Below are 12,527 nucleotides of genomic sequence, written 5' to 3' on the forward strand. Positions count from 1 at the left end.
GCACAGCTGGATGGGGATGCAGCCGAATGGGGAGCACATTTGGTTGGGAGGCACAGCCAGATGGAGGTGCAGCACACACCTGCCCTGCTGTGCCCCTCACCTTGCTGTGCACGGCCACGGTCACAGCGCTCTGCAGGACTGTGGGGCTGTGCTGGGAGCAGGGCCGGCCCGGCCGCCCCCAGCCTGGCAATGAGTCACGGCAGGAGCCGGCCCACGCTCCCGGAGCAGCCCTGGCAGCCCTCACCACCCACACCGGCACCAGCGACACACCGGCCATCTGCCCGACCCTGCTCCTGGGGCAGCAACACCGGGGAYGGCAACACTGGGGACAGCCCCGGCRCYGACCAGTCCACAGCAAGGGGCCCCACAACTGTGGAGGCTGTCCTGAGCCTGTCCTGTCCCCATCCCCGCAACACATCAGGGGCGAGGGGACAGCACCCTGTGCACCGTGGAGAATCCTGCAACAGGATGGAACTGCAAGGACAAGAAGCATGAGAGTTCTGAGCCCCCAGCAAGGGCGCAGGAAAGATGTCACCCCAAAGCCACACAAGCAGGATATGCAATCCCCTGCCTTTGCATGACCATATTTCACCATCGATGTGCTCCCTGGAGGGTGCAGCTGCTACTGAGGACCCCCAGCCCGTGCCCAGGCAACTCCCCACTGCACGCCATCAGGAACTCATCGCCTTCCCCACCTCGGCTGGCACTGGCAAGGGTGCAGCAACTGCAATTCTAATGCTGAAGCTCATACCAGGCACAGCAGCCTGGAGGGGGTGCCCGGGCTGGGGGGAAGAGCCCAACACGTCCATGGGAGCTGGGTTTGCTCCCTGGAGATGGTGTGGGGCTCAGCCACATGGCCGGGGGCCAATTAGTGCTTAATGGGAAAATAATCAGATATTTAAGCACAGAAATTGGACTTGGCTCCTGGCTTCACCTCCGCGGGGTTACTCAAAGCCGCTCTGTTTAAAAATCAGGGGCAGGGGGARGTTGTGGCACTGTGCAGCCCCAGGCTGGGGACATGTCATAGTCCCATGGGGCACTGGGGGGTGACACCTGTAGGGGCCCCTGCCTGTGCCAGGCTCATGGAAACACTTCCCTACAAAAGGTGCTGCCAAAAGCTGGTCACTGGTGGAGGAAGCCACCCCAGCGTGGGTCACCCCACAGCATCAGACCTTGRCAAGACCCTCAGAGCCACCTTGTGAGGGGTGATGGGGGTAGAGCCTCGAGACAGAGTCCAGCAACTGGGTAAATAAAGCCCAGGCTGGATCCCAGCGAGGGCTGTTATCTCTGTTTGAGGAATGAGCTGTGCTTGCCCAGCTGTCACTGGCTGCAATTCAGAGCTCCCCATGTGTCACCAGCCAGTGACTGGTGATCTGGCATCACTGCATGGGCACCCTGTGGGYTGAGGGGATGCACAGAGGCTTTGCCACTCTCTGAGCCCACCTCAAAGCCCAGCAGTAAGTCCTGCTTGTTCTCAGGGAGTCCTCAGAGCCATGCTAGGTGATGGGGACTGAGCACTGCATGTGCCAGCACCCAGGCACMATGTGGGCATCTCCAGCCCTGAACACTGCCACCCCGGGGGGCTGTCACTCTACACCCACCAATGCTGCCTCAACCTTGCACACTCACACTCCTGGGGGGTAGTGCCATCTGTCCAGTGCTGGAGCAAGCAGCTGGTGGGTTCCCCAACACTCTGGCCATGGGTCCCAGCTCCTGAACACTCACCCCAAGGCAGATAGTGGGGCTGACACAGCATGTGGGTCCCAATTCCACCCAGCTGTGGCCATGTCACCAYCATGCCACCCACCTGTACCAGTGCCAGCACACCTGCTGCAGCTCCTGGTCTTGCCTCTGCATCTGTGGGACTGCTGTTGATCCTGGTGGGAGTTTGGGGTCCATGCCCCAACCCCAACCATGCCCCCTGCTTGGTACCAGTGTGGCCAAGCATGGCCTGGCCACAGGTGGGGTGAGCAGAGAGACCGAAGCTGGGGTCCAGCTGAGGTCCTGCAGCCCCTGACTCTGCACAGCCCTGCAGGCAGGACAGTACAGACCAGAGGAGTGAGCAATGAATGAYATGGAATGTGTAGCACAGCCAGGATGCTGCTGTCCAGGTGTGCCAGGGGAGCTGGGAGGAGGGGGATGCTCTGACTGCTGTCACTGCCCTGCCATGGTGCTCAGCTCCTGTGCAGGTGGGCACAGAGTCCAGAACAGCACAGCTGGGGAAACTCCTTCAAATGAGCTGAGGCCTGGGCTGAGCTGCAGCACTGGAGGAGCCGAGTGCTCCCCGCAGGCAGGACCCCAGGCAGGAGCTGAGGCAAGGCCAGCGGGTGCATGGGGCACTCGGCAGGTAACACACACACACAGACTGCAGGTGGGCATGAGCTGGGGACACGTGCAAGCAGGAACAGACCAAACATGGGCATGTGAACTGCGAGGCCTCTGGATGTGTTATCCATGGGGAAAAGCTGAGCACAAACCTCCATCCCCAGGGAGTTCCCTTTGGGGAGAGCCATGCTGGGCACCCAGGGCGGTACTCAGCAGAATGSTTGTGACAGGGAGTGCCTGGGCAGGGCATGGAGCCACTGGCAGTCCCAGCCTGGGTGGAGCAGCTCTTCCACACTCATGCCAAAACATACAGGTAAAAAATAAACAAAAATAAACCTGAGGAGAATATCTGTGTGGCTGAGGAGGCAAGGACTGCCCCCGCTGCGTCACTGCTGCAGATAGAGAGATAAAAGTGAACGTAAGCGGATAATTAACTAGCGCTGAGCACTGGTGCGAGTGTTTAAGGTCCCAGCAGCACCAACACCCACTCTCCCTCTCAAGTGCCAGCCCCAGAGCCAGCAGTGTGAGCTGGCAGAGCCCACTGCCAGCATGGGCTGAGCCCTCTGGGCACTGGCTGCACAGCCACGGGGGCACAGAGCAGCCTGCCTGGGACCACTGGGTCTGGCCCCTCTATGGCAGCAGGAACACGCCCCTGGTGGGACTGAGATTGGGGGTTATCAGGGTGCCTGGAGAACAGGGTGCAGGTCTCACTCTCACGTTGGGCCCCTGCATGGTAGCTGAGGCACAGGGAAGACCACAGCAAGAGCATGACAGAGTCCCAGCAGTGGCAGCAGCCCCCGCAAGGCCTGCAGTGGTGTGGTGTCTGCCAGCTCCACTACAAGGTCACTCCTTGTCCTCCTCTTCCTCACCCTCCTCCTCTAGTCAGGTGATGTGGGAACTGCTGTGGGCCCTGCCTGCAGCCTGTCTGCCCTCCCAGCACTTCCTCTGCCAGCTGGCAMTGGCTGTGGCTCCCTCCCAGCTCTGCAAATTGCTCCTGGCTCTGAAGGAGCACTCTGGAGCAGGCCCGGGGCAGGTTGATAGGCAGGCATGGGCCAGGCAAGCTGGCATGATGCCCCCACTAGACTGCAGGCACCAAGGTCTTGCTTCCTCCGGCCCACAGCCTCCCCTGGCAGGGACAGTGCTGCTGTCCAGCTGAGGCATCCCAGCACCTCATGTTCACTGCCCCGTGCTCAGGGATGTGGCCCCTGAAGTCAGTAAGGGACAGTCACAGCGTGACTGCCAGCAGCTGCAGGAACAACGCCAGGCTGGATGCTGCGGTGCCGCACACAGTGGCCGTGGGTGACACACTCCGACCACAGGTGACACACACAGTGACTGCAGGATGGACACCCTGCTGGTGGCCGAGACCCCGTGGACTTCCTGACCCATCTGCATCCCCCTGCCCTGCTGCCTCTTGCATTAGGAGGCAGATGGAGGGGACCGGGCTGTCCCCCTGCAGCAATCCCCAGCCCTGGGCACAGCTCAGGCAATCCCTGTGCGAGCCCTGCCACTGCCAGCAGCTGTGCACGTCACCACCGTGCTCCTGCCCCTGAAAATGCAGCAGCCAAGCCCCCTCCCACACACAGGCAGTGAAGCAGGGCTCTCGGCAAYGCTGACCCTGCAAACCAGAGTGGGGGGATGCTGGTCACATCATGTCACTGCCAGGGAAAGAGCATGTGGCACAGCCGCGGCCCCAATCTGTCCCCATGTCCTACAGCAGCGCCAAGAGGGGAGCAGCTGGAACTGTTTCTTTGGGCTTCAGCAGGTTTGGCCAGGCAGATGCCACATGTCACCAGCTCCCATCCCTGAGGCCACCACAGTTCTGGCTCCCAGCTTCAGCTTGGTGGGTGCTGAGCTCTGGCCCCGCCAGCAGGGATGATCTCCAGCACGGTTTCTGTCATGGCCAGCRAACAGTGCCAGCAGCCTTGTGCCAYAGACTGGGGACAGGGAACATTTGYAGGGAACCCRTGGGAGCATTCCCGTGCCTGCACAGCAAACACCTCACTGCACCCTGCTCCCACCGAGGGGACAGTCCCACCAGACATGTCCCCACCCAGGAACGATGGAAAAATGCCWCATTAGCACCCCCCTCCCACCTTCACYCCCATCCCCACCCTCACCCTGCTGCTGCTTTGGAGTCACCAGCCCAGAGCCCTGGACTACAGGCTGCACAGATGGTGTGGCGTGCACCCACACTGCAGCCCTGAGGCCATCACGATGGGCTTCCAGAGCCTTGTCCTGCTCCAGATTCAATGCCAAGGGGGAAAGGGGGGACCAGGAGGAGCTGAGCCAGGCTCTTGCAGAGGTGGGGAGATGCCAAACCCTCGACATCTGAAACATGTCACCTCCCAGCCACCAGAGCTCCCCAGAGCCTTTCCCTGCTCTAGAGGAGAGCCCTTCTACAAGCACCCCTAAATACCAAGTTGCTTCTGGAACAGCACTAGACAATCTCCGCCATCCTGAGGAAGTGGAATTTTGTGTCATCACTACTGAAACCCTTTAACTGGACCAGAAAAACCCCTGTTCGTTTCCCTGGCAGCCCATGCAAACGAAACAGCTGGAGTGGCAGGGCTGTGGGGACAGGAGATAGCACCGGAATGGGTGGAAACAGCTCCAGAAATCCACAGATCCACACCTCAAGAGACTGGGCAGAGCCAGGAGGTAGAAGAGGACACGGCTCTCCCTGTCTTTGGCCAGTGAGGAGGGCACTGAGCCAAGCAAAACCCACCTCCTACCCCTGCCCCAACACCCCTGGACGCTGACAGCTCCAACTCCAGCCTTGCAGAGGCCATGCCACATCCAGGACATGCACCACCACATCTGTCCTGTGCCTCGCTGTGCCAGGACATCTCCAGCCACAAGTGGCTTCAGATATTCAGAGGGAGAAGAAATAACAACAAAAAATGCAGAAGGCAGACCAGGTGCCACATGCCATTTCCCCAGGCCACCCCGCCCAACCTGCTGCTGGCTTCACTTCACCGCACGCACACCCACGTGTACTGAGGACCCCAGGCTGCCACCAATGTCACCTCATCCCAATGCATCTGGCTGCTCTTTGCAGCCTGAACCACCCACTTTAGGTCTTGTTTATCAGGTTTTGCCCAAGTAAATACCAACGAGCTTCGTACATACCCTGAGCCTGCTGGGGCCAGGGGTGGGCTCTTTAATTCCCTTTTTATTGGGCAGGTTTTGCACCACATTACAAGTGAAGCAGCTGGTGGCCAGGGCTGTGGTGCAGAGCAAGCACWAGGGATGGCCCCCTCCTCCTACCCCTGGAGTGCTCTGGAGCACCCCATGAGTAGCACAGCACTGGGCTGGAATCTTGCTGTGCTCGCATAGCACAGGATGGGGAGCCCTGGCACCACAGACTCACCCAAAGTGCTGAGCAGTCTGGAAGGAAGGGATGGGGTCCAGCTCTCTCCTCCTGGCATTCCTGGGCACTGACCCATCCACAGGGCAGCGCCCCATGAGTACACACCTGCCCAGAGAGCCACAGCAGAGCCACGGCCCCAGGTGAGCTCTCCCTGTGGAGCCMCAGCTGATGGCAGGGAGCTGGGAGAGGGCAGCCCACCCCACAGCTCAGCATTCAAGGAGCTGCCAGGCCAGGAGCCAGCACAGCTTGGTCACCTGAAAGCAGCCCCAGGCTCCCACACACTCCCACTGCTGGGCTGGAAAAACCTGCCTGGAGCAGCWCACCACTGCACCCACCAGGGCCCAGATGCTCTTTAGCAAAGCCAAAGCCATCCCACTCCCTGCTGCAGCCCACACTACCACCAGAGACATCCTGCAGCCTTTGGGAAAGAGGCACCAGCATGATTTTGCTGATGAAGCCTTCAGGCAGCTCAGAGGTGGCATTTTTCAAAGTGGGGAGTCAGTCTGTCCGTCCAGCTCCCTTTGCCTGGYACCAGCCCTGGTGCTCCCAGCAGCCCATCACCCTGAAACAGGTGTCTGGGGATAGAGCTCCTCATCCACAGCTGCTGGAGCAAAAGGGCCAACCCTTATGGCTGGAACAGCCATTGGAACAGCYGCCTTTGCAGCAAGGGCTTGCAAGGGGACTCTGGATGGGCACCTGGTGCCAGTGGACGTGTAAGGCCAGAGGCAAGAGGAAACGCAGGGCTGCAGCACCCACCCCACTGGGGCTGCACCCAAGGCTACACCCCTGCTGACTCAGCCACCACCAGTGATAAAGACCTGCAGGACCATCGTGTCCCATGGGACAGAGCCCAGAAACTGAGAGGCCCCATCAACACAGAAACTGGGGGCCCGTCGGATGCACAGCTGCATCCTAGGGGTGGTGGTGCACGCAGCATTCCAGGGCTCTTGGAAAAGGGCTGCAGAGGTTGCCAAAAGAGCTGGACCCAGAGATTTTGGGRTATATGTCCCACAGGAAAAGCCAGCTCAGGGAAACTCTCTCCTTCCTAGCCAGGAAGCCAGGAACGATGGCTGCAGCACAAGTGATGTTACATCACCTCACCGGGCCACCCCCTCTCCTGATTTAGGGCCCACTCTCTGACAGGTGCAAATGAAGAATTCCCCAAGGCAGAGCAGCTCCTCACACACAAGAGAGCTGAGGGGTCCCCAAGACACGCCCCTGCTGACCCTCAGCCAAGCACAAGCAGCAGCCATGCACGCTATGGGTGCACTGGAGACTTGTACCTTCCACACCTCCTGCCTCCACCTCCATCATGGTCTCCTTTCAGTAGGAATGGAACAGGGGCCAGGAGCCCAGGGAAGCCCTGTGTCACCATGAGGCAGGGTCACTGCACACACTCAGCTGACATGTCCCCTCTCATGTCACCACCTAGATGATGGGTTCCCACTCAAAGAGCAAATACTCCTCACAGGCTTTGCCATCCTCCATCCGTGCAGGAGGGAACCCATCATGGGCCACAGTGTGCACAGGGTAGCACAGGCAGCTGCAGCCCGCAGTGCTCCAGGATGGGATAAGGCAGGGATAGGACCTGCTCCAGCTGCATTTCCTTCCTCCAATTCAAAGCTCACTCCAGGCACTTAGCGGCCAGTGTCTTCCTGTTGCAATTCTCGTTAGCTCAAGAAGTGGCTAATTACAGGCCTGCAGTTGCCATTTGGAGCAGCATCGGTGCTCAATGACGCTCAGGCAAAGGAGGGACATACCTCAGCCCTGGCAGTAGGGCTGGGGCYAAGCCCTGGGGTTTTGGGGGCAGCCAGCCCAAGGCAGCCACTACCCCCTGGGGGGACCAGACCCAGAGATTCCTGTGGGGACCAAGCACCAGAGCACTGTGTTTATGTATTTAATGCAGGGAAGGGACTGATGGCAGCTCCTGTACGCTCTGCCCAGGAACCCAGAACCTTGCACTYGGGGAGAGGCCATCCCATCACACCTTTTGTCCCAGGGCACCAAACCACCCRTCCTGTCCACAACATCCCCATCACCCCATCAATGCTCTTGTCCCCAGCAGCTCCCATGAACCTTCTCATTCCCAGAGTCCCCACCATGCTAGCACCCCTCCTRTCTCCTGCATTGCCACATCTCTCCCGAGATGAGCAGCACACTGTCCATCTTGTGATGCCTCCTGATCCCCCTGCCACACTGTCACCCCTCATACCCCCAACACCCCTCCTATCCCAAATGTCCCATCACCCCTCTAGTCTCTAGTATCCACAACCTCCCTGTCCCCAGTGCCCTGACCACACTCACTCCCCTGCTGCTGTGCCCCTCCGGAAGCATCCAGCAGGGTTAAGCCGATTACCTCCTTTAATACCCCCATGGCCCAGAAGACATGTTTCAGGCAAACACTGACACATCTTCCCCTGTGCTGCAGGAAGACTCAGGCACTCTGGGGACTGAGGGGTCCCTGGGGTGGGGGACCAGTCTCCAGAGCTGCCAGGAAATCACAGATCCAAAGGACCTGACCCATTCACAGTGCAAGCAGCATGCCCCTGGCTCTAGAACCACAGTCTTCCCACCCTGAGCTCCAGCCCTCCCTGYACTGGCACCCTCAAGGTATTGCTGGGATGCACATAGGTTTGTGAGTCCACAGAGAGCTACAGCAAAAAAAAAGAGGGACTTTCAACCCATCTCTTCCATAAACTCTTCCTTGATGCTGATTCTGCAATCAGAATAATTAGATATCTTTCCACCCATTCCCCCCTCTCAGGCCTGCAGACAGAGCCCTGCCTAGGTCCCTGCTATGGGTACTGATCAGTAAAGTCCTGTGGGATGCCTGCGCCCCACATCCCAGCTCCCCCACATCTCACCCCCACAAGAGCTCCCTTCCCACAGTGGGAGCCAGCTGAGTGAATGTAACACCAGATAACACGGTGAGGACATTATCTTCAAGAATAAAACCACATGGAAAATTAAACTCGGGACCAGCACCTCAGCTGCTGCATGGAGAAACACTTGGACTGCACCAGTGTGGCAGAGAACACCCTGCCATGCAGCCATGGGGGGCTCAAAGGGATTGCTGAGTGGGACCACTGGCCACCACTGCTACCAGTCCCAGGGTGGACCACGTGCCAGACAACCTTACCTGTGCCCCAAGAGAAACCTGGGGCTGCTTCCTGCAGACCAGCTTGTGGGATGTTGGGCAGAGCCTGAGGAGCTCAGTAGGGCACCCAGGCCCTTGAAAGCACCACAGGCACAGCATCAACCCTGCTGTSTTGCTCCCAAGGGGATTGGAGCTGCCTCAGCTTCAGGGGTCAGCATGGGGGTCTCTGGGGCCACTGCACCCCAACCCTGTCCCCAGTGCAGTGATGGACAAGYAGGCAAAGGAAAAGCCAAGAGATGGACAATCCCACCACAGGCTGAGCCTGGGAACTTCCCAGGGGATGGCTCCTGCCTCGCCATGCCCAGCTGGGAACTTGGAACAGTCTCTGCACCACCGCAGAGCAGGRGCAGCCATAATCAACACCAGCATCCGTGCTCCAACCCACATTCCTGTGGAGYGGCATGAGGAGGAGCAGCAGCATGGATCCAGCAGGTCAGACGTGGCCAAATGGGTCACTTGGACTGGAAAGAACCACTCAGGCTTTGCTGAGCAYCTCCAGATGTTTGGGATGTGAAGTGATGGCTGTAGCAGCAGGGCTGCAGGGTTCAGGRTTATTAAAAAATGGGGTTCTAGCCTGTCATCCCACTTGGAAAACATTTTCTTTTTTGTTCACAATAACAATASTAATAGATGAAATTTGGCAACCTAATTACAAGAGAAGGGGGAAGAAATTCAGCTCTCATTCATGTTCTAGGAAATGAAGCCAGAAAACAAGGTGAGGCAGGGGCTCTACCCAAAGCCGAGTGTGATGGATAGACACGTGGGGGGATAAAAGCCCARCTGAGGAGCAGCAAGCAAATGTAAACCACCCTATAGTACCTCCACAGTATTGCTACCCTTCCTCCAGCTCAGATCAGGCTCATGGCAAGATGAGGGTGCTACTGTGCCATGTGCAGCTGCATCCCAGGAGATAACATCTGCTGCAGGGCCTCTGGGTCGCTGCGCCAGCCAAGGAAAGTGAGGAGAAGGAGAAGAAGGAGATGTCAACSCCCATCTGAAGAAGCTTTGATGAAGCTGCAGAGGCAGGAGGACATGGGTATGGTGGTCCAAGACCTTCCCCCGGCTGTCTCCTTGTCAGGATCCAGCTTCATCAGCATGCCACAGAGCAGGAGCTGCTTCTGGCCCTGACACATCCACCTTGCAGCCTTCCCCAGAGAAAGTCAAGCTTGGCCCCATCTGCCCAGAAAAGACTATTATAAAGTGAGAAGAAACAGTCAGTGCTTCCTGTGCCCCATGGCACTCAAGGAGAAAARTGGAGGGGTCAGGACAGTGACTCCTTTCCCTGCCCACCATCCCAGAGATATTCTTCAGCCATCCCCAGAAGAAACCTACCTGGAGGTCCCCACAACTACATGCCACACAACCTTGACTGCCTGGCAATGGGATGCTGCTGTTTGGAACAGCACAAACACACTATCCCCAGCTTCTCTTGAGAGAATGAGGTTGAGCCAAAAATCCAACCCCATGTGTGCTAAGAGGGTGCAGTATCCCAGCACTGGAACAGGCTGCTGCTGCAGAGCCAGGTCCCTCACGCTTGTCTCACCTCCAGAACCCTCCCAGGGCTGGGAAAGGAGGGGAAGAGGAAACTGCTACTATTCCCACTGACAACACCCAAGCACAGCCACCCAGCAGCCCTTCAAGGGATCTGCCCCAGCAGCACTGCCAGGCCAAATGATCTTACATCAACCCCCTAAATTCAGGAGCAGCAGAGATTATACTGRATCACTAGTGGCTCATCCGAGCTGCCCAGATCTCTTTCCTCCCATTTCAGCCTGTGTCMGCAGTACCTCTGACTGGGCCACCCCAGCCTTGGCTCCTGGGAAGAGGGGAATTGCAGGAGCACCCCCACCTCTGCCTCCAACCCTCCGACACAGAAACGTACAAATGTTTGGATCCACTTGGAGATTTAAAAATTATTGCACCTTCCCGCTGTTGCTCAGAGCAGGTGGGAGCATGGCGAGGCCACCCGGGCTGCCTGGCGTCCTCCTGCCTGGCGTCTGCCCTGCCGGGAGCCAAAGCAGGGAAACCATATCGGATACGCAAACAATGCTGGGAGCCAGGAGGCCCTTGCTGCCTCCTGCGCCAGCGAGGTGGAAAGCACCTGCCCGAGACAGGCCGTACCGTRGGCAGGGACAGGCACCTCCCCGGGCGGGTTGCGGTGCGCAGCCCCAGCCTTGCCCGCAGGCAGCAACGGGGCTTGGGGCTGCTTGGGGTTTTTGGGCCGTTGTTTGTGCCCATCACAGCCCCGCGCACCCCTTCAGTGCGCACAGAGCAAGAGGACATGGAACACTTCCACTGCCAGACCCCCCAGCGGGGGAAATAACCTAACCCAGACCCCGAAACTCAAACAAATCAAACCTGAATGCCCCCACACTTCAGCAGACAGCAGGACAGCTTAGGGCGGTGCTGCGCGGGAGGGTGCGAGGGCCATCCATTCCTTCTGCCCCGGCGGAGAGCAGAAATGTCACCGTCACTGGTGTGGCCCGGCGGGGCAATGCTGCGGCCGCTCCCGGAGCAATGAGCCAGATGGGCAAACAGGGCTCCCTCCAACGCAGCCTCCGGCGTCTCCCCRGAATGCTCGGTCACTGCAGCACCTTTATTTCTTTATTTCTTTCTTTGTTTCGGTGTTTTTTGATGTTGTTTAATGTTTTTCCTACCAATAAAGGCGCTTCACGAGGGCCGCTTCTATGACTCTGTGCTCCCTCCCCACTCCAGGATCCATATCTGTGGGTCCCTCCTGCCCCCACAAACAATTGCTGGGGGCCAGCCCTGCAGCGCTGCCACCCACTGCCAGGCTCCTGCCTGTACCAGCGGGCAGCAGTGACAGTGCGGCGCTGCCCGTCCCCGGGGAGCGCTGCGGGGCGAGAGAAACCCCCGTGGGGCTGCATGGCGAGGGCACCTCCTACCTAGCTCCCASCCAGGAACACGAACACCCACGGATGTTGATCCCTCGTGGGATGAYGGGGATGATGGGAGGGAAGCGGGGTGCAACCGCACCAGGGTTCATGGTGGGAGGGCTCACGAGCATCCGCGGGGGAAGGGAGAGGACACGGACACAGGAGCGGGGGGAACGAAGAGATACTCACTGGCACGGGCGAGACGCAGACGGAAGGATCCGAGGGCGGCGAGCAGCAGCAGCACCGCTCCGCGGCGGACGGCAGCTCCCCGGGCCGCCACCATAGTCCGCGGCCACGGGCACGGACACGGAGCCGGGCTGGCTCGGGGCCGCGGCGGCTGCGGGCGGTGGCGGCGGCGGGCGGGGCCGGGGCCGGGCAGCGGGGCGGGGGCAGACGGAAGGGGCGCGGTTCCGCTCCCTTTGGGCCCCACCCCCGCCACCAGGGCTCCGCCCCCCGTAGCTCCGCGGCGGGGACACCTCCGAGCCCCTTGCATTGCCCAAGGGGGCTCCAGAGAGCGGGAGAGGGACTTTGGACCAGGGCCTGGAGTGACAAGTCAAGGGGGAGTGGCTTCCCAGTGGCAKRGGACAGGCTTAGATGGGATAATAYTYTTCCCTATGAGGGTGGTGAGGCCTGGCACAGGTTGCTCAGAGAAGCTGTGGCTGCCCCATCCCTGGAAACATTCAAAGCCAGGTTGGACAGGGGTCTGATTAACCTGSTCTAGTGGAAGGTGTCTCTGCCTGTGGCAGGGGGGGTTGGGCCTTGAAAGGTCCCTTCC

At 59.4% G+C, this 12,527-nt stretch overlaps 1 protein-coding gene across 3 annotated transcripts in view; it reads right to left on the reverse strand.

Moving 5' to 3' along the window:
* NPDC1 (neural proliferation, differentiation and control 1) overlaps positions 1-12,116 on the reverse strand; it is a 24,075-nt gene extending 11,959 nt beyond the window's left edge. For all 3 annotated transcript variants that reach the window (XM_057384078.1, XM_057384079.1, XM_057384077.1), the window contains exon 1: positions 11,942-12,116. In XM_057384078.1, coding sequence (XP_057240061.1) covers positions 11,942-12,035 — 94 coding nt within the window. In that variant the 5' untranslated portion in view covers positions 12,036-12,116. The remainder of the gene's footprint in view (positions 1-11,941) is intronic.
* Positions 12,117-12,527: the final 411 nt, after the last annotated feature.

This window comes from Malurus melanocephalus, unplaced genomic scaffold (assembly GCF_030028575.1).
Source record: "Malurus melanocephalus ecotype Western Australia unplaced genomic scaffold, MMel_1.1 scaffold_683, whole genome shotgun sequence".
Taxonomy (NCBI): domain Eukaryota; kingdom Metazoa; phylum Chordata; class Aves; order Passeriformes; family Maluridae; genus Malurus; species Malurus melanocephalus.